Here is a 20552-nt window from a genome sequence, read left to right as displayed (position 1 = left end):
TGGGCTCGTGCATACTGCTACTGCAGCTATAGGTCCTTCATCAGCGCATCTCAATTATTCCTACCAGTTTTTATTTGTCTGTGGTTTTACACAACCTGGCTGAACAACGGGGAGTTTATTCAACCGGAGGAGACTCTTCATTGAGGAAATGCTGGTGGATTAGTAACTCTGTGTGTGTGTGCACACACAGGTTTGCGTGACTGATCTCATTAAGAAGTAGTTTGTGCTCTGATGGTTTTATTGTTGCTGTGCTACAAACCAGAAAAGAGAGGAAAGGGCTCAGGAGTGGTGACAGCAATAGCAATAGAGATTTTGAAGAGAATTGTCTATAAAGAAACGCAATTTTTCCCGCTGTTTTCAAAAGTTAGGTTATGTTTCTCCCTGTCAGGTCTGAAGAGACTCTTGCAGCTCCTGGCAAAGCAGGAGGCAAGCATAAATTACCATCACTGTCACAAGGACAGGGACACAGGGGAAGTCAGAATTTTAGAAATTGGTGTATTTTTGTTGCCAGTCAATCTCCCCCTTGTTGGCCAGAGTGGATCAATATGATCGATAGGCGAGATAGCCGTCTGAGAGCAGAGAGGGAAGGCAGCGTGAAGTAGAAAACCTGTGGGGCTTTACAAATCATTCTCCTTTTACCTCCCGCTGCTGTCTCCACCCTCCGTACGTTGTGACTCCTCCTGGAAAGCGGTGATGCTGAAGCCTGCCTGGACTGGATCAGCTCAGTCCCGTGCAGTGCTTTAGCCAGCTGGCAGTGAAGGAGGGCTCTGCGTTCCCTGCCGCTGCCTCCTCCTCCTCTGCAGGGGGGAAAGCTCCCATCTCCACATGCTGTCCTATCATGAATGCCTCCAACGGCTATGAGAAAACAGCTTTTCAACCTGTGCAAATGAGCTGGGCTCTTAGAGGGATTAACCTGTCTGGTAATTGAATTTACAAAGACTGAAAGTCCAGGTGCTTTCAGGTGAGTGGAGGACAGTACAGGAATGGGACTGTGACTACGTGGAGAATGTGCTCTGGGGCTACGGCTCACCCACACTCTGCTCCGCTCACCCTTTTGCAGGGGACCACGGAGAACTTGTGCTGAGGCTGAGTTCTGGGCAGAAGCAGCAGTGGGCTGGTGAAGATGGAGAATGGCACAGCGGACGAGCAGAACCAAACTGGGCTACCGCTATCAAGCCAGGAGATCGTTACAGCTGAATACCAAGTGGTTACCATCCTCTTGGTCCTCCTCATCTGCGGACTAGGCATCGTGGGCAACATCATGGTGGTTTTGGTGGTGCTCAGAACCAAACACATGAGAACTCCCACTAACTGCTATCTGGTGAGTCTGGCTGTGGCAGATCTCATGGTGCTTGTGGCTGCAGGACTACCCAATATCACAGAAAGCCTGTATAGATCCTGGGTGTATGGCTACGTGGGGTGTCTCTGCATCACTTATCTCCAGTACTTAGGGATCAATGCTTCTTCTTTTTCCATCACTGCCTTCACCGTTGAGAGATACATAGCTATCTGCCACCCAATCAAAGCTCAATTCCTATGCACTTTTTCAAGAGCCAAAAAGATCATTATTTTTGTCTGGTCTTTCACCTCCATGTACTGTATGCTCTGGTTTTTCTTGCTAGACCTTAATACAGTAGTCTACAAAGACACTACTGTTGTGTCCTGTGGCTACAAGGTTTCCAGGAGCTATTACTCACCTATCTACATGATGGACTTTGGTATATTTTATGTTATGCCCATGGTGTTGGCGACTGTCCTCTACGGCCTGATTGCCAGAATACTGTTCCTGAACCCCATCCCTTCGGACCCAAAAGAAAACTCTAAGACATGGAAGAATGATGTAGCTCACCAAAGCAAGCCTGTGAGTTCCAAGATGACTAACAGGAGTTTCAATAGCACTATTGCTTCTCGAAGGCAGGTAGGAACAGCAGTTTGAAATGGCTTTCTGAAACATAAAACCCAGTTGTTTTACAGATCACTAGTCTAAACCTGTGGAAGAGGGTAAAATATATTCTCCCTTTTTGCTTAGTCAAGCTGAAATTCTGTGATATGTATGCACATGCATATAAATATGTATTTTTTTTCTTGCCTATTCTTTATTACCTACTGCAAGGACTGAAAAACAAATAGTACTTTATTTCTTATATCAAAAAGAAATTAGGAAGTGTCAATAAAGAATGAAACATTTTTAACTATAGTTTCTTTATGTTACAGCCTGTTAGTAATCCTGCCAAACATACAAGGTGACTTGAGTTATTTTGGAGGTCTCAAAAAAAGGAACTAGCCTGGGAGTTTAGGAGACTTGAGGGTTTTTTCCTGCATAAGGCGCTGTGTCACTCTGCAAATGCAGTCCAGTTGTTACTTTTCCTGTCTCTAGCTGTTCTATGAAAAGTCTGTATGTAAAAGTGCTTTGTAAAGGCTAAGTATCTTTGTTATTCTGCCTCTCATTAAATACTTTTATGTATTGATGGCTCAAAACAGATGCATAAGTTTGACTATCTTCTTTTTTATTGTTAAATACGTATGCTTCAATGTGTAATTATGCAAGTAGAATACAGTGAGTAGATTAATTTACGGCTACTTGCAATACACCGTGCTGCCTCACACTCACACAGCGTGCAGCAGGTAGCACAGTCGGGCGCTGTGCTGAGAAATGCAGGGTGCATCGCTTTGCAGCTGGGTCTGGGGAGCAGGCTCTGGTTGGGTCGGGCAGCTTGATGCAAGCGTGGGGAAGCGACGCTCTGTGCTGACCCACTTGGCTTAGTGCCCTCAGCAGCCACCGCAAGGCACCGTGAGGGTCGCTTTGCCAAGCAGGACGCTTCTGCCTCCCTGCGCTGTACAGTTCCCTCAGGAAGCAAAGCTGAGCTGTGCACCTTTCCAAATAAGCTGAGTGCTCCCTTGGGTGATGGGTTGAACTTTATATTCTTCTTATTTTATGTGGATTGCTACTGTTTAATGAGAGGGACTGTTCTTCCTTATTACAGAGTTGGCATTGACCTCAAAAGTTGACTGAGCTGCCTGCTAGAGCGCTGAGCGCTCTCAGAGCACTAACACCATGCTTTGAAATGCACAGCTGAAACATGTGGGCTAGGTTATATTTAATTATGTGTCTCCAATTAGAGTTAATAGTCAGATTAGAAGTGTTTAATTTTGTTTTTCTTTGTCCATTAATTAGTGGAAAAAGAAGATAATCTGCTTTTCAAGTTCTCAGTATCACTTTAGTATACATGCTTGATTACATGTGCTGAGCATCACTTGGAAAACAGACAAGTCTTTTACATTGAGCATTACTGAATGTGGATACTGTAATATTACAAAACGAAAAAGTGAGGATTATAATGTGATGTCTTTTATGTCTTGTAAAGACAGCAAGACTTTTTCTAAAAGCCTAAGTAACCTGATTGTTTAAAGTAGCATCATTATGAGTAAAGCTAGCATTCGTGTATACAACACAGGAAGAAAAGCAAGGATAGTGTAGCATTATTAGTAATCTTTTTTATATAATAGCAGCATGCAAAATATAGCCTGTGGTGTAAAATGGGAAATCACAAGTCCATATGAAAAAAATATAAAATCTCAACAGTTAGTAAGACACGCAAGTGAAAATTTCCTGCTGCTCTGGCAAAGACATGTATAGCTGACAGTACAGTTTGGCCTGATAACAAGTTCTGCTGTTGTGTAAAACTGTCTATATGCCTTCTCAGAACTGTGTTTGCACTCCAGTGATAGAGTTGCATACGATATCCAGCATGTGACCTGACTGAAAATGTGGTGTACACTTCCTACTTCTGTGGCAGTTCTCACATTTATCCAAGAAAATGAAATTTGGGCATAGTCCTGTGGTGGGTTGGCTCCGGCTGGCAGCCAAACACTCACCCAGCTGCTTGCTCACTCTCCTCCAACAGCAGAATGGGGCAGAAAATGGGAAGAACAGGACCGAGAAAGCTCATGGGTCATGATAAGGACAGGAAGATAACTTATCAGTTACTTTTATGGGCAGACTTGACTTGAAGAAAATTAACTTCATTTATTGCCAATTTACTGCCCCTTGTTGTAGCCACGAGTTACACTCAGTCCCTTCCATGAGGCAACTGTCAGTGTGGGACAGGGGAGAGTTGCAATCAGGATGCAGAGGTTTCTTTCTGCCACTTCTTCATTTTCACTCTTTTCCTCTGTTTCATTGTGGATCCTCCATGGGCTGCAATCCCTTCAGGTAGTGACTGCTTCACCAAGGAGTGCCTCCTCTGAATTTGGTGTTTCCTCTGCTGTTTCTCAGTCTTTTGTTCCCGGGTCCTCTCTCTCTCTCTCTCTTTCCAGCATTTTAGAATCAGAATCGTTTAGGTTGGAAAAGACCTTTAAGATCATCAAGTCCAACCATTAACCTAGCACTGCCAAGCCCATCACTTAAACCATGTCCCTTAGCACCACATCTACGCATCTTTTAAATAGCTCCAGGGATGGTGACTCAGCAGCTTCCCTGGGCAGCCTCTTCCAATGATTGACAACACTTTCGGTGAAGAAATTTTTCCTAATATCCAATCTAAACCTCCCCTGGTGCAACTCGAGGCCATTTCCTCATGTCCTATCACTTGCTGCTTGGGAGAAGAGACCAACACCCACCATGGTACAACCTCCTTTCAGGTTGTAGAGAGCAATAAGGTCTCCCCTTCTACTTCCTTTTCTTCAGGCTAAACAACCCCAGTTCCCTCAGCTGCTCCTCATAAGACTTGTGTTCCAGACCCTTCACCAGCTTCGTTGCCCTTCTCTGGACACGCTCCAGCACCTCAATGTCCTTCTTGTAGCAAGGGGCCCAAAAGTGAACACAATACTTGAGGTGCGGCCTCACCAGTGCCAAGTACAGGGAGATGATCGCTTCCCTAGTCCTGGTGGCCACGCTCTTCCTGATACAAACCAGGATGCTGTTGGTCTTCTTGGCCACCTGGACACACTGCTGGCTCATACTCAGCCAGCTATTGACCACCATCCCCAGGTCCTTTTCCCACCAGACAGCTTTCCAGCCACTCTTCCCCAAGCCTGTAGCGTTGCACGGGGTTGTTGTGACCCAGGTGCAGGACCCAGCACTGACCCTTGTTGAACCTCATACAGTTGGCCTCGGCCCATCGATTCAGCCTGTCCAGATCTCTCTGTAGAGCCTTCCTACTCGCAAGCAGATCAACACTCCTGCCCAACTTGGTGTCGTCTGCAGACTGACTGAGGGTGCACTTGATCCCCTTGCCCAGATCACTGATAAAGATATTAAAGAGAACTGGCCCCAAACCTGAGCCCTGGGGAACGCCACTTGTGACAGGCCACTGGCTGGATTTAACTCCATTTACCACAACTCTTTGAGCCTCTCCATCCAGTTTTTTACCCAGCAAAGCTTATGGCCATCCAAGTCATGAGCAGCCAGTTTTCTCCAGGAGAATGCTCACAGAAGCCACCCTGTAGCCCCCCGCTACCAAAACCTTGCCAGCAAACCCAATACAGTGGGTAAGAAAGTGTTTTGTCCCCTATCTGGTCATACAGTGGCTGTATTGCAATTGAAGAGCTCTATCTGAAGCTGTTTCCAACTCATGGCTGAAATAGATTCCATCATCCTATTGTTTTTTAGACTTTTTTTTTTCCTATATCATTGTGTTAGCATGTAGCTATCTGTACTGTCAGTTTTGTGCTTCTATCTCAGCTTCCAAGAATTACTCTTCTATACACAGTCAATACTTTCTATTGTGAGCCATACAGTTACGCAATTTCAATTGTTTTCTTCAAAAATGGGAATACGTCATTTAAGTTTCTGGTATGAGAGTTAGCCCAGAATTAGAAGCTAATGGACTGAAAATGTGAAAAGCAACTTGGAAACCATCCTGGATTCAACACCTAGGATGCTTCCTCACACCTGGCACCAACAGAAAGAGCAGGGCAAGACAGCAACAACCCTAATATGGCATCTAGAATATCTCTATGCTCAGGGAGCAAGGAAATACAGAGGAAAATAACCATTTCCTCACAATTGTGGAGGACTGCTACCTGAGCTGAGGCAAAGTGGGGTGGGAAGCTCAGCAGTGAGATAAACAGGAGGGAAGGAGATGTCTACTGCTGAAGGAGAATAGATGGACCATATTCAGTTTCATTAGAACAGATATTTTCAGTCTCTGACGTAAACAGACATAACAGTGACACTGAAGGGAAAAAAGTGGTCAGGTGGTCAGAGGATTTCTATTTTGTTTTCAAGACCTTCTTTCTAAAACATAGAATGATCTAAATTGCCATTTTGTTTTCAAAACAGAACGACAATTGAGAACATTCTGTAATTTGGAAATGAGTCCTGGAATATATACTAGAATGGTGAGTCAAGCCCATTTTAACATATTTTTCCTGAGAGCTATCTAGAGATGAGCTCAGCATGAGGCTATATTACATCTCCAGTGAATGAAAATCAACTCTTCCAGGTAGAAAGTTGTCCTCTGCTTACTCATTCCATTCCCTGCCTTCACCCTCCCACCCACACAATTTAAAAGTCACTGAGCTATGTTAGTTCTAGGAAATATTTATTTTGTTCCAGTGTTTGGAAAGCTAACAGGAACAAAATCCATTTACTAAAGAATCAATACTCCTACATCAACCACCACCAATGGACAAAGCCTTCAAAGTACTCTTCAGGGCCCTCTGAAGTTTTCATTCAAAGCATTGCAAGACAAAACTGAATAGGGAAGACAAGCAAAACCAACAGGTATAAAAAAATCAGTCCTTTTGTTTTTAAATGTCAAAAGAGAGGGAAAGGCACAAAATAAGCTTTCTTTTCTCATAAAGTATTTCCAACACATTTTTATTTCATTGAACAACATCTGTTACTGTTGATATTGGGCAACTACTGAAATATTATTTGTTTGCACTGCAAACTAAAGTTCTACCAAGGAAAGGAGCACCAATACATACCCCTAGGATGTGCCAAACTTCATTCTTACAGCCACTTGTGAAGAGCTAAACCAATACCACTTGTGCAATATTTATTCTGTTTTACAGAACTGTGCTGGATAGCAGAGTGTGACAGATATGTATTTTAAAAGTTTTCAAAATGAAAAGTAGTTTTATTTGACAGTCAGGCACTCCTTCGTACATGGGAGTACATTTCCATTTCACTTTGTATTTTCCATAAGGCTCCCAGTGTCCTAGAAGGAAGAGAAACCAGTTCATTCTGCCTTTTCTTTGTCAGAAGCTAAATCCAGCTGATCCGCTCTTATGGAAAGCAGTAAGAGTCCTTTATTGCCTTTGCAGAGCTTTTGATCAGCCACAACAAGTCAGCAGGCAGCACCTGACTTTCTCCTGAGGGAAGATCTCTGCCAGGAGAAGGCAAGATACTGATATGCTTCATTTTCAGAGGGATCAGTTTGTGCTCAGGACTTTGTGGTGGTAGGCCCTGAGGAATCAGCTAGTGTTACGCTTGTTTCTATTATTGAAATATGCAGGTAAATCTTCAAGCATGTGTTTAGTTTCTGACTTAAAGAAAAGTCTTAAGCAACTATTAGGTCTGATGGGCTGTTGATGACTGTGTTGAATGGGCTTTCAGCTATGCTTTGCAAAGAAAATAACCTTCCTTGGCTGAAGTTGGTATATAGCTGAACAATAATGTGGGAAAGCATTTGCCTACCAATAGGAGGTCTCAGTGATAAACAGTCACATAATATATTTTTCAACAGGAGATTAGGAGAAAATGAAAAGGTGACTAGGAGTAAGGTGAGACCTTTCTGACCACAGAGAAACTATTTCTGTTGAGTGATTTGCACAATTTGAACATGAGAAAACAGGGAAGCAGTCCTGGTGTACACATTTCTTCAAGTTAAACAGGAGGGAACATGAGAAAGCAAAATTTTCCAGCACACTTCAGTTGAACCCAGGTCACAGTAGCTGAAACTTCAAAGCTTAACAGAGGAAAGATCACTATGATTAGAAGAGGGTATCATGACAAAGATTATGTCTTAGAGGCAGACAGTTCAAAGTCCCATTTACTTGATTCAGAGCCAAAGAAGGAACTTCAATGCAAATTCAGTGTTAAGATTTATTTAACAACTATACGATCATTTGGACAGATGATCACAGGTCCTGAGGAAGTGAATTGAAGTTGACTTCCAGTCACTCACCAGAAAATACAGACTACGAATATGGAGCTGTCCAATTAAACACATTATTTGAATGTGTAAGGACCTCATGAAGCACTGTGAAACTGTAATTCTTTTCATGGAACTAGGGTTAAAACTGAAGGTAGTGGCAAGAAAGGTTGAACGTGATCCAAAGGACTATGAGCCAACAAGGGACTGTCCCAGATCCCTCAGGACCTTATGTGGCGTAAAGAGTGTGAGTCTGATGTGCGGCTGAGGGAGGCCCTCCCGTGGAGCCACGAGGTTCGGAAAGGACCCCTTTGATTTCTAAACTCCTTCTCAGAGAGGACCCTAGGTGCAGCTAGGTCCAGTCTTAGTCCCAGACTTGGTCAATGGTTTATGTCTAAAGGATTACATATAGCCACATATCAGAGTTCATGTTTGCCTGTCAGAGCCCCCTAAAGGACTTTCACTGAGACAGTTTCGCAAAGTTGAAACAGATAGAAAGTTTATTAAAGTGACAGATATAAAGAGTTCAGAATTGCCATTGATAAATGCACTTACTGCAGTAGCGCTAATTGATGATTATAATGCCAGCAAAATGTTATCCCGGGTATTCTTCACCAAAAAGGTGAAATCGCAATGCTTACCAAGAAGACGTCCCTGTCTCGTGTGGAGGAGAAGGAGCACAGCGTGCTGACTGCCTCTTCGGGGTCTGCAATTTCTTCTCTCCCTCCCGGGGGTACCTCCCTCAATACCCTTTATACCCAAACCTTAGCTGTCACTTCCCTGGGGTGACGTTTCACATGATTTGGGTGGAGAATCAAGTACTATAGTCATATATGTTTAGCATGTACTCCTTTCAGCTCATTACCATATTTAGGGCTGTCAACTTCAATATTCATTTCATGGATAATGAAGCAAAAGGTCTCACTCATGGCACCGTGGCCTTCAAGATTCTGTGTAGAGACCGTCTATCTGTTTATTTCGCATTCTCTAGCCAAAACAGGGCCATCCTGCTGCCTTAAAACTCCCTCCTTTGGTTGTTTCTCATACCAACCTTGCAGATTTCCATTCACAATGTTTGCATGAGATAAGCAGACACCAGTGTTTTTAACCTCTTATGTGCAATTCTCACACCTTAGGTTAAAGAAATTTCCCTCCAATACTTTGTCATAATTTCACAGAATCACTGAGACCAGCAGGTGCCTCTGGAGATCATCCAGTCTAGCCCCAGTGGTAGTACCACTTTCAGTGGTGCTACGGTGGGCTGAAGACATCTGGCTTGTTAGCCTACTAGGTAGCTGTTCTTCTGCCACTTTGTTTTAGTTTCTTCGTTGCAGTTGCAAAGGCAGATGCAACACTTAGATCTCTGGTTTTTCAGGCATGCATACAATTGCATTAGCCTACCAATTTGTGTCTTTGCTATTCCAAAATGGCCTGTTATTGTTACTTTCACACCATCCATATTGTTAAGTCTTCCAGAAAACACATTTACTGACTGTATCCTAATCAAAATGAATAGTAATTGAGCAAACGTTAACTTCAGTTACAGGCATTTATCACACATAAATAGTAATCTGTGAGCATGAATTCAATTTGGAAAAAATACAAGTGCCTGTACCAAAGGTTTGACCAGATTGTCCATTATCAAAAATTGCAGGCAAATGAAATTCCATATAGTCAGCTCATTGCCTCTATCACGCTGCAGTTCATATTCAACTTACATTCACACGTTACAGCTTCAACTTTACGTGACTGAAATTCAAGCTAGTAATTCTTTTCTCTTTACTCATAGTCTTCCTTTCTGTATCTTTGCACCATAAAGTACTATAACTTCTTTTTCTTTGCTTTTTCATATACAGCACCACCACAATTCCACTTACTTCTAAACTGCTTTTGCTTCCAGAAATAAAAGAAATAATAGTTCCTATATGAACTTTGGAAGGTTTAGCCACTTATTTTATAATTGCTGTTTAGGACAATAAATTCAGTGCAGACGTGTACCTGTGATGGTAAAAGTTGAACGTAGATCAGTTTCCCCTCTTGTCCATTTGAGACATTTTATTCCCAAACCTTTTATTATAAAGACAGGAGGGGGAAAAAGGCTTCATTTAATGAATAAAAAATGTGTTATTCAAAGTATTCAGAGCAGATTTCACAATAAAACAAAGGTTCGCTAACAAGTAACACCAGCCAACATTAAATGTTTCTTTACAGCATACAGTACAAGGGAGAAAAGCTATTTCTGCCTTTTTCTTTTCTGTGGGTGCTTAATTTTGCTAACAGTGCTTCTTTTTTCCTAGTAGCACAGGTACTACCAATTCTAAAATGTTAATGTTTTTTCTTCTGAAGATTTGAATAATTTTGTTCTGCTGAGAAGCGAGAAAATGTCCTGAAGACCCAGGCATTGCAGGAAGGAAGAAGAGAGTGAGAGAACTTAGAATTTAAGGGTAGAAAAGGGATTTTCCTGTCAGACAGGAAAATTTGAAATTGTGGGCAAAATTAAATCTTTTTTTCTGAGAGTATCTGTTCTGAAAGCTACCTTGGCAAGCAGCTCATTACCTTTTAAAAGAGAGCAGATGGGAAGACAAGGAAGCAACTTAGTCCCCCTTTACAGCAGCTGAGAGCCCATACATTGTCTGGCTGATGCGCTCATGGAATCACAACCTGAGCTGTGTGCTTCCTTTTCTCTTTCCCGTACACTCTTCATATACCTGGTCCTCCATATCAGATCCTGGTTCTGGTTGTGTTGCTCTCTCCCACATTTCTATTTTATCCCTCCTAGCACAGCCAACAGATCTCAAAATTTGTTCTTGTCCATCTGTAATATGAACACTGAATTACATATTTCCAGGTAGATTTCACACTTACTGCAAAGAAATTCCTAGTTTCCTCAAGTATCAAGGGCACTGTGAAAAATAAATACAGGCTTAGATAGCAAACATGTTTGTTTATACTTGAGATGGGATCCAACTCACTTAACATTATGCGTGTCTCACAAAGTTAGTTGTTTAGTCCAATCAAATCATAGAATCATAGAATGGTTTGGGTTGGAAGGGACCTCAAAGATCATCTAGTTCCAACCCCCCTGCCATGGGCAGGGACACCCTCCACTAGACCAGGTTGCCCAAAGCCCCATCCAACCTGGCCTTGAACACTTCCAGGGATGGGGCATCCACAACCTCTCTGGGCAACCTGTTCCAGGGTATCACCACCCTCACAGTAAAGAATTTCTTCCTAGCATCTAATCTAAATTGACCCTCCTTCAGCTTAAACACATTACCCCTTGTCCTATCACTACATGACCTAGTAAACAGTCCCTCTCCAGATTTCTTGTAGACCTCTTCAGGTACTGGAAGGCTGCTAGAAGCTCTCCCCAGAGCCTTGTCTTCTGCAGGCTGAACAGCCCCAACTGTCTCAGCCTCTCTTCATAGGAGAGGTGCTCCAGACCTCTGATCATCTTCATGGCCTCTTCTGGACTTGCTCCAACAGCTCCATGTTCTTTTTATGTTGGGGCCCCCAGAGCTGGATGCAGTACTCCAGGTGGGGTCTCACCAGAGTGGAGTAGAGGGGCAGGATCACCTCCCTTGACCTGCTGGTCACGCCTCTTTTGATGCAGCCCAGGACACGGTTGGCTTTCTGGGCTGCAAGTGGACATTGCCGGCTCATGTTGAGCTTCTCATCAATCAAAACCCCCAAGCCCTTCTCCTCAGGGCTGCTCTCAATCCATTCTCCACCCAGCCTGGAGTTGTGCTTGGGATTGCACCGACCCTTGCACTTGGCCTTGTTGAACTTCATGCTAGTCGCATGGGCTCATCTCTCAAGCCTGTCAAGGTCCCTCTTGATGGCATCCCTTCCCTTCAGCATGTCAACCGCACCACACAGCTTGGTGTCATCAGCAAACTTGCTGAGGGTGCACTTGATCCCACTGTTCATGTCGCCGACAAAGATGTTAACCAGCACTGGTCCCAGTACCAACCCCTGAGGAATGCCACCTGTCACTGGTTTCCACTTGGACATTGAGCCGTTGACCACAACTCTTTGAGTGCGACCATCCAGCCAATTCCTTATCCACCGTGTGGTCCATCCATCGAATCCATGTCTCTCCAATTTAGAGACAAGGATGTTGTGTGGGACAGTGCCAAATGCTTTGCACAAGTCCAGGTAAAAGACATCAATTACTCTTCCCTTATTCACCAACACTATAACCCCATCACATAAGGCTACCAAATTTGTCAGGCATGATTTGCCCTTAGTGAAGCCATGTCACCTGTCACCAATCATCTCCTTAGTTTCCATGTGCCTGAGCATAGTTTCCAGGAGGATCTGCTCCACGATGTTGCTGGGAACAGAGGTGACACTGCCTGTAGTTCCCTGGGTCTTCCTTTTTTCCCTTTTCAAAAATGGGGGTTATGTTTCCCCTTCTCCAATCAGTGGGAACTTCACCAGACTGCCAGGACTTCTCAAATATGATGGATAGTGGCTTACCAACTTCATCCACCAGTTCCCTCAGGATACGTGGATGCATCTCATCAGGTCCTATGGACTTGTGCACCTTCAGGTTCCTTCGATGATCTCGAACCTGATCTTCTCCTACAGTGGGTGGTTCTTCATTCTCCCAGTCCCTGCCTTTGCCTTCTGCAACTTGGGTGGTGTGGCTTGAGCACTTGTCAGTGAAGACTGAGGCAAAGAAGTCATTGAGTACCTCAGCCTTCTCCATATCCTGAGTAACCAGGTCTCCAGTTTCCTTCTGGAGATGGCCCACATTTTCCCTAGTCTTCCTTTTAGTATTGACATACCTATAGAAGCTTTTCTTGTTGCCCTTGACGTCCCTGGCCAGATTTAATTCTGTCAGGGCTTTGGCCTTCCTACCCTCATCCCTGGCTGCTCAGACAGTTTCTCTGTATTACTCCCAGGCTATCTGCCCTTGCTTCCACCCTCTGCAGGCTTCCTTTTTTTGTTTGACTTTGTCCAGGACGTCCTTGTTCAGGCCTCCAGGCATTTTTGCCTGACTTCCTCTTTGTTGGGATGCATCGCTCCTGAGCTTGGAGGAGGTGACCCTTGAATACTAACCAGTTTTCTTGGGCCCCTCTTCCCTCCAAGGCTTTGTCCCATGGTACTCTACCAAGCAGGTCCCTGAAGAGGCCCAGGCAGGTCCCTGCTCTCCTGAAGTCCAGGCTAGTGATCTTGCTATGCACTCTCCTTGCTGCCCTGAGGATCTTGAACTCCACCATTTAGTGGTCACTGTAGCCAAGGCTGCCCTTGAGTTTCACATTCCCCACCAGCCCCTCCTTGTTGGTGAGAACAAGGTCCAGCATGGCACCTCTCCTCGTTGGCTCTTCTGTCACTTGGAGCAGGAAGTTATCATCGATGCATTCCAGGAACTTCTTGGATTGCTTATGCCCTGCTGTGTTGTCCCTCCAACAGATATTGGGGTGATTGAAGTCCCCTATGAGGGGGGGACTTGTGAATGTGAGGCTGCTCCTGTCTGTTTTCAGAGACCCTCATCCACTCGGTCTTTCTGGTCAGGTGGCCTGTAGCAGACTCCCACTATAATGTCACCAGCCCCTGCCCTCCCTTTAATCCTGACCCATAAGCTCTCGGTTGGCTCCTCCTCCATCCCCAGGTGGGGCTCCATGCACTCCAGCTGGTCATTGACATAAAGGGCAACACTCCCTCCTCATCTGCCCTGTCTGTCCTTCCTAAAGAGCCTGTACCCTTCCACCCCAACACTCCAGTCATAGGAGCTATCCCACCACATCTCTGTAATGCCAGTAAGGTCGCAGCCCTGCAGGCATGTGCACATCTCTAACTCCTCTTGTTTATTCCCCATGCTACATGTGTTTGCATAGAGACATTTAAGGCATTAAGGCATTTAAATCATTTAGGATTCCTCCGTGGTTGATTAAACCAGGTAGGTTACCCTCTAGAGAAAGTCCTCTCTTAGACATTGATCCAGTACGTGATGACCTGCCCCCCAGAGAAACCCCTCTGTTCTCTCACAGCAGGGCAAACATAGATTGCATCTTGCAGTGCAAGATAAGTTTTGTACAGCTTACATGAAAGGCTCAATCATATTGTCTGGTTTCCCTTGTGATGTTTTTATACCAAGACCTGTATCCTTTCATTTATTCAAAACTCCTCCTCATTGTACAACTTCTTTTCAGTTACTAAGTCATGGACTGGTATATAAAATCTCTGTGCATTGCAATGGACACCACCAAGCACAAGAAAGAACTTGTGCCTTTAAAATGCCAGAGTGACCCTATGGCACAGTAACTTACTATTATTTTTACCTATCAACGTAAGAAAGTAGTATTCAAAGGAGAAGGGAGCAACTGCCAAACTGTGAGTACCATGGTAATGAAAATGTCTCATAAAAGAACTTTCTCAGAATGGCAAGGCTTTGGAGCAGGAAGGAAGAGGAGAATACTCGCTCAGAATTAAAACATTGGGAATCTCTTTAGTAAAAACCATTTTAAATATTTTTCAGAACATTAGATAGGGCTTGAAGAGTGGTTGTATGCAGCCAGGAATATATTCAATCTCAAGCACTTTGCTATCATACAAAGTACACTTGAAATTTGGACTAAAATGGATTTGCTCAAAGCCTTTTAATCATGTTTTCAATCTCCTTAACTAAGAACAATTTGTACTTTGAGTATAGGATATGCAGTGCACATTCACAAGAAAAGAACAATCAGTATATGCTTGCCTTCACCTGAGTATTGAATGAAGATGCTAGTGCCTCTGCCTTCAGGGAGCTTTGGTGTATAGTTACAGGTAATAAAAAGCAGGTTCTTAAAAAAGTTTGTTTTCTTAGCACTCCACTGATGGCAAATAATTACCACCCCCCACCCAGATGTTTAGTTATGTTTCATATGAAGTGATTTGAAAAAGGATATGGCAGTTTACTTAAGCAAAGTGGACCAAACTTTTCTCTAAGCTATTTCTGTGCAGCCCCATCCATGCCAATGAAGATTTTGGTATCGATAAAAAAGGAGCTTTGGCCTAAATCATGTGTTTAGAAGCTGCATTCATCTATAAAGGCAAATCCAGGTGTGAAAAAAGTCCAGGGCATGCTTGCAGCATCTTTGGATCAGAAGTCCTGAGGGGTGCCTCAGCCTGCGGTGGGGTGACAAGCCCTCTGGCCACTGTGGAGACAAAGTGGTGCCAGAGCATCTTCTAGGAGCTGATGTCATTTGCACATAGGTCATGCTCTGAGGTAGCTGAGCATGAAAAACCACTGCCTCCGGAGCCAGCTTAGGGAGAATTTACCAACAAGCAACCTCTGAACTGAGGGCTTTGCAGTGGGCTTCAGAGACACAATCGCTACTGGTCAGATGGATCAGACAACTGACGTTGTACCTGGCAATAGAGAGCTTGTGCTAGATTTGAGATTTTTGACAGCTTTGTAAGGACATGCACTGCAGCCAGTTTAAAATTTTGGTGAATTTTCCTCTTTGTCCTGCACTGAGTGTACCACCAAGAGGTGACACCAAAGAGGTGTCCTCCATGGCCACATGCTTCTACCTCTTCTCTTGCACTGACTGTAGGCTCTATGGCAGCATATGGGTACATGGGTTGGATCACTGACCTGAGCAAACTGAAAACCAGCTCTACAGAGAAGTGCTTAGGTTTCAGCTGGACCAATAGTCTGACCTGACCTACACCTTCATCTTTGGGGCCAGCACAAGGAGGGAGGTGAGAAAAGGATTGCTTTTTAACTGAAGTCACAGGTTACTTCAGCTTCAGTTTATGTCAAGACCAGGAAATCATGGAGTCTGGGCACTACAAGACAATGTCTTACCTGGCATAAAGCATGACGGTGCAAAGCTAACCTCTTGGCATTTTTAAAGACATTCAAACCTGCAGACTGAATTGATCTCAGCGCAGGGCACTTTGTGCTGTGACCATGATATTTTTTTATCTGGTGCTAAGAGCCAGTTCTAATATATTGTCAAATCACAGCCTCAGTAAGCTGAACATGGCAGCACTACAAGCTGGTGGTGTTAGATAGAAACAAAATGCACATCAAGCTGCCAGTATATATAAATTCAGCTAATAGTTCACACACTACATACATATGTGTCTTTGAGACATATAGGCACAGTCACTTGAAGGGTAACAGCTTTTTTTTCATTGCTGCAAAGTATTAAATGTGTGACTCTAAAATATCCCCTTCCTGACAGTAAGATCAATTTATTTCTAGTTCAACCCAGGATTCAAACAGACAGCTGCAGCATTGCAAGTGATTCTCTGAGCAATTGTTTGTTAAAGACATGCTCAGAAGAAATGTAAATTGCCAATGATCAGTAGGTATGATAACAGAGTTCCCTGCTGAGCTTCTGGTAGTGAAGTACTTTGATGCCTGCGTAGACTATTACCCACCCGCCCTCTGAACACCGGAGCTGCGGCAATACATCTGTTAGTTGGGCTCAGTCCCATTGTTAATCCAAGCTCCACAAATGGTTACTTTCTTCCTTTAAATGTGGATTGTTTTCCATGATGAATGATTATTCTGAGTTGAATGGATTTGCTCAGTTTGGAGGCACAGGCTGGAGCGGGGCTGGAGGGAGGAGAGGCAGCAGGTGAGGTGTCCTGAGTCCTGGAGCGGGTCAGTACTGGGTCACCTCGCTCTTTGCAGCCATGTTTACAGGACTGGTCCTTTTGGAAGCAGGTCACAGATAAGGAGAAATCATCCTTTTAGCTACCTGAGACATTCACATTTTCATTTTACTCTATTACGACGATTGTTTGTGCACAGCAAACAGGAAAAGCAGCCTGGAAGCCATAAGGAAATGTATCAGTCAAGTGATAGAAAAGGAGATAATCTATCTCAGTGTCATTTTTTACTTCTGCTGAACACAGCTGTAGAGAAATAAAAAGTGAGGGTAAAGGGAGGAGAATTATTATAGGATAAAATTGTAGCCTTTGAATATGCACACTTAAAGACAGATACATCAATTTGTAGAGTAACTTTGTTCTTCATCCCATTCTTTATCATAATATCTATAACAAAAACAACAAATTGGGTTATATGTGTATGTGTCTTTCTATATAGCTAGAAGAAAATACATTCCTCAGGCAATGAGATTGCAGGCTTTCTATGTAATCAGCTATCTGATCAGAAGACCAGAGAATGATATACTCTCTTATAACTTCAAACTAAAAAACACACCTAAAACTATCATGTATTTATGAGTGATTTTAGTAGAGTTATCTGTCTGTCCTGGAAACAATTGAAACTTTTATCAATCTACACCTATCCTTTCTGCAAGCAATGAAATGATAACCCATACAGCCAGAATGTTTTCTGTGATTACAGGAGTTGCTGTTTTATTGAAGTATAACTTCAGGTACCCAGAAAGAAGGACTAAAGCAAAGGTCAAAATAAGTTCTTTAAACTAGTCTGTCAATAGGCAACAACAGGTTTATGTCAAGAAGAAAGGCAAATAGTAAAAAAACCCCACAATCAAAAGAAGCAGTTATAGCTCACCCAAATCAGTGCCAATGCTTTCCTATTCATGAACACACAGTTAACTAAGTTATCTCCTGACTTACCTGAAGCCATGCCACCGTACTATCCTACTGTCACATCTCACTGTACTTTCTACTTCATTTATTAACACCTTTCAAACCTTCTTTAATGTAGAGAATAGGGACTATCATATATACTAGAATTAAATTATTTACAAGAGAAATGGTCTTTTTACAGTGTTTTGGGGTTTTTGTCCTAATTTTTTAATTCTTTCTTGTTCAATTAATTTCATTTATCCTGGGTATCCCCAAAGGCTGGGGTTTTTTTCTTTATTTGAAACAAATTTACACAATAGATGAAAGTACTTAAAATAAAGTACTTAAAAAAAATCCCTTTTTTTCCCAGCTCTGTAAACTTTAATTGACATTTCAGAAAAAACATCAAATAATGAAGATCTAATTAAATATTGAGGATTTGAGGAATAGGAATAATTTTTTTTTTTTTAATTACCTTTGGCTTTTGGAAATTCTTTTAGGGTGGCTGTTAAAGCAGATAATCTAGATAGTCTTCAGGTTTAATTACTCTACAGACTATGCTAGTCTATAGGAGGAGATCTAATGTGGTTGGAAAAAATGGCTTTAGACCCCTTTTTTTTCCCATTTGAATCAAGACCTCCTTCCAGCTTAAGAAACTGCAAATTCTCAGGTCTATAAAAATTAGCTTACTGGGATGTCACCTAGAAAGAGTAATTTAACAAAAAGTAGGAGGAATTTGGAGCCAGATTTCTTTTGTTCTTCTTACTGCAGAATACCTTTCTGAATAAAATATTGATCGGAAATTCCTAGCTGAAGGGTCTGTCTGTAGTTTTGCTTTGGCCGTAGAGGTGTAGGAATGCACATGTTCCTTCCAAGATGAGTACTAACCTTCTGCCCCTCTTCTGTCTACCTCTGTGTTCCCCCAGGTTACCAAGATGTTGGCCGTGGTGGTAGTCCTATTTGCATTTCTGTGGATGCCCTACCGCACGCTGGTGGTGGTGAATTCTTTTCTCTCCAGCCCCTTCCAAGAAAACTGGTTCCTGCTATTTTGCAGGATCTGTATTTATTTAAATAGTGCCATCAATCCTGTAATTTACAACCTCATGTCCCAGAAATTCAGAGCAGCTTTCAAGAAACTCTGCAACTGCCAGCAGAAACACGACAAGAAACCGGCCAACTACAGCATGGCCCTAAATTATAACGTCATCAAAGAGTCTGATCACTTCAGCACTGAACTAGAAGATATTACCGTCACCAATACCTATCTGTCCTCTGCAAAATTGTCCCTTGGTGACAGGTGTTTGTCATCTGAGGTAACAGTTAATACATTTTAATATTTGGTGTTTAGTCCCCATGAACCAGAGCATGTTCATGTGCAGGGGGCTGTGGTGGGATAGCTTACAGCTGGGGCAGCACAGTGAAGGACCAGGGAAAGCTGGCAGTGACAGATGATGCCCCACCAAAACAGGGTAAGGTCACTGCATGGCAGGAAGGGAGAACTGCCTGGCTCCGGGAAGTGATGCTCTCAAAGTGCCTTGTGCCCAGCACGACGTGACTGGAGGATCTGGGGTATGGGGAAGGATGGGGAGAAACACGTAGGTTAAGCCTTACTCCCTGAGGAGTAGAGGACAGTGGTGTAGCACTAAAGAGTAGTGCTTGGGGATGGTGCCTCACATCCGTGCCTGGCAGGAGGGTGGGCATTGGTGTCTGAGCTCAGTGATTCCTCCTGGGCCTGCTCTGGCCGCTGGCAGGAGAGCAACGGGGCATTTTCTTGTGCCTCAACCCCTGGCTCCAGCTTGGGGTTAGCTAGCCCGGTGACACCACACAGCTGGAGTGAAGACATGGATCTGCCCCACACCAGTACTCTGGTCCTGAGAGTGCTGAAAGCCACATCCATTTCCATGCTACCTGCATCATCCCCGTACATAGCACAACTTTCTGACCCAGCTGTCTTCTACCTGATGATGCACGTTACTGTTTTCACAATGCTTTTTTACGTAATACTACCTAAATGATGTTCATAAGCCTGTGTACCTTGTATATCTTACAATATAGATGATCCTCAGAGAGACTTAGTTTTTCATTTCCTTTTGCAGCTGATATGAAAAAGAAAAATATTCGTTTTTCAGTTTGCTGCTTCTCTCCTAACTTTCAGGCCTGAAGCCCACCTTGTTCTGAGTATGCAGTCGTATAAAAACTTTGGATGCTCTGTTCCCACCAACCTGTATGAAATGTAAAGGCATTTCTGCTCACTGAATTGCAGGAGTTACCATATATCTCTACACACCTGTTTGTGTCCTACAAGGAAAAGCAGCCTGTTGGGAAGCAAAAAGTATATACTACTGAGTCTAACTGAACGAAGCACTTAACGTAACTTTAAGTAGGTGAGTTGACTTCAGTGGAATACCCAAATCCTTCATCTCACATACTGGCCAGAGTGGTCTGCGCTCTCAGAGAGAGCAAGGCTGCCCAGGACGTCTCCACAGACGCAGAGGACAGTGGATGATGCTCCCAGTGAAGGTGAGAGGCGAGGAGAGGAGCTGCCCTCCTGCATGGCTGCTGCCGGAACCGAGAGCACCCGCACCGCACTGGGCCGAGCTGCGGGGCCCGTCCCTCAGCAGCCAGAACTGCTGCCGACTACAGTAATTATCCACCATTGACCCCCGCATCCCACAGCAGGGCAAATCTAATTGCAGGCGTCATAACACACTTTAACAAGCAGATATCTGATGGCAAAGACCACAACCCCCCCCCCCCCCCTTTTTTTTTTTTTACCTTGAACAGCATGAAATAGGAAGACCATTCCATGAATTCCCAGGGAATAAACGAATTAAAGAGTCAGTAGGAAGCTCTAAAAAAATCTCATTTTTTTCAGCAAGCTAGTTTATAGATGTACCACTTTAAATGTAAGTCTCAGCTAATACTGAATCCTGTCTGCAC

At 43.5% G+C, this 20552-nt stretch overlaps 1 protein-coding gene across 2 annotated transcripts; it reads left to right on the top strand.

Moving 5' to 3' along the window:
* Window positions 1–905: 905 nt before the first annotated feature.
* On the top strand, window positions 906–19889 carry TRHR (thyrotropin releasing hormone receptor). 2 transcript variants are annotated; one of them, XM_075747084.1, is made up of 3 exons: window positions 906–1918; window positions 18539–18925; window positions 19768–19889. In XM_075747084.1, exons 1-3 carry the CDS (start codon window positions 1124–1126, stop codon window positions 19771–19773), a joined length of 1188 nt encoding a protein of 395 aa, XP_075603199.1. In that variant the 5' UTR covers window positions 906–1123; the 3' UTR covers window positions 19774–19889. The 2 variants fall into 2 exon arrangements, with proteins under 2 accessions (XP_075603199.1, XP_075603198.1); XM_075747083.1 differs by lacking the exon at window positions 19768–19889 and having other exon boundaries at window positions 18539–18946.
* The last annotated feature ends 663 nt before the right edge of the window (window positions 19890–20552 follow it).

The sequence above is a fragment of the Balearica regulorum genome, chromosome 2, assembly GCF_011004875.1.
Source record: "Balearica regulorum gibbericeps isolate bBalReg1 chromosome 2, bBalReg1.pri, whole genome shotgun sequence".
NCBI lineage: Eukaryota > Metazoa > Chordata > Aves > Gruiformes > Gruidae > Balearica > Balearica regulorum.
Note: the sequence above shows the minus strand (reverse complement) of the source record. Positions and strands in the feature narration are given on the sequence as shown.

What these genes read in the sequence shown, in the direction of transcription:
- TRHR (XM_075747083.1), top strand. Translation starts at nt 1,124, where the DNA reads ATGGAGAATGGCACAGCGGACGAGCAGAACCAAACTGGGCTACCGCTA. An exon ending in CTATTGCTTCTCGAAGGCAG is followed by an intron (nt 1,919 to 18,538) that starts GTAGGAACAGCA and finishes GTGTTCCCCCAG; the next exon opens with GTTACCAAGATGTTGGCCGT.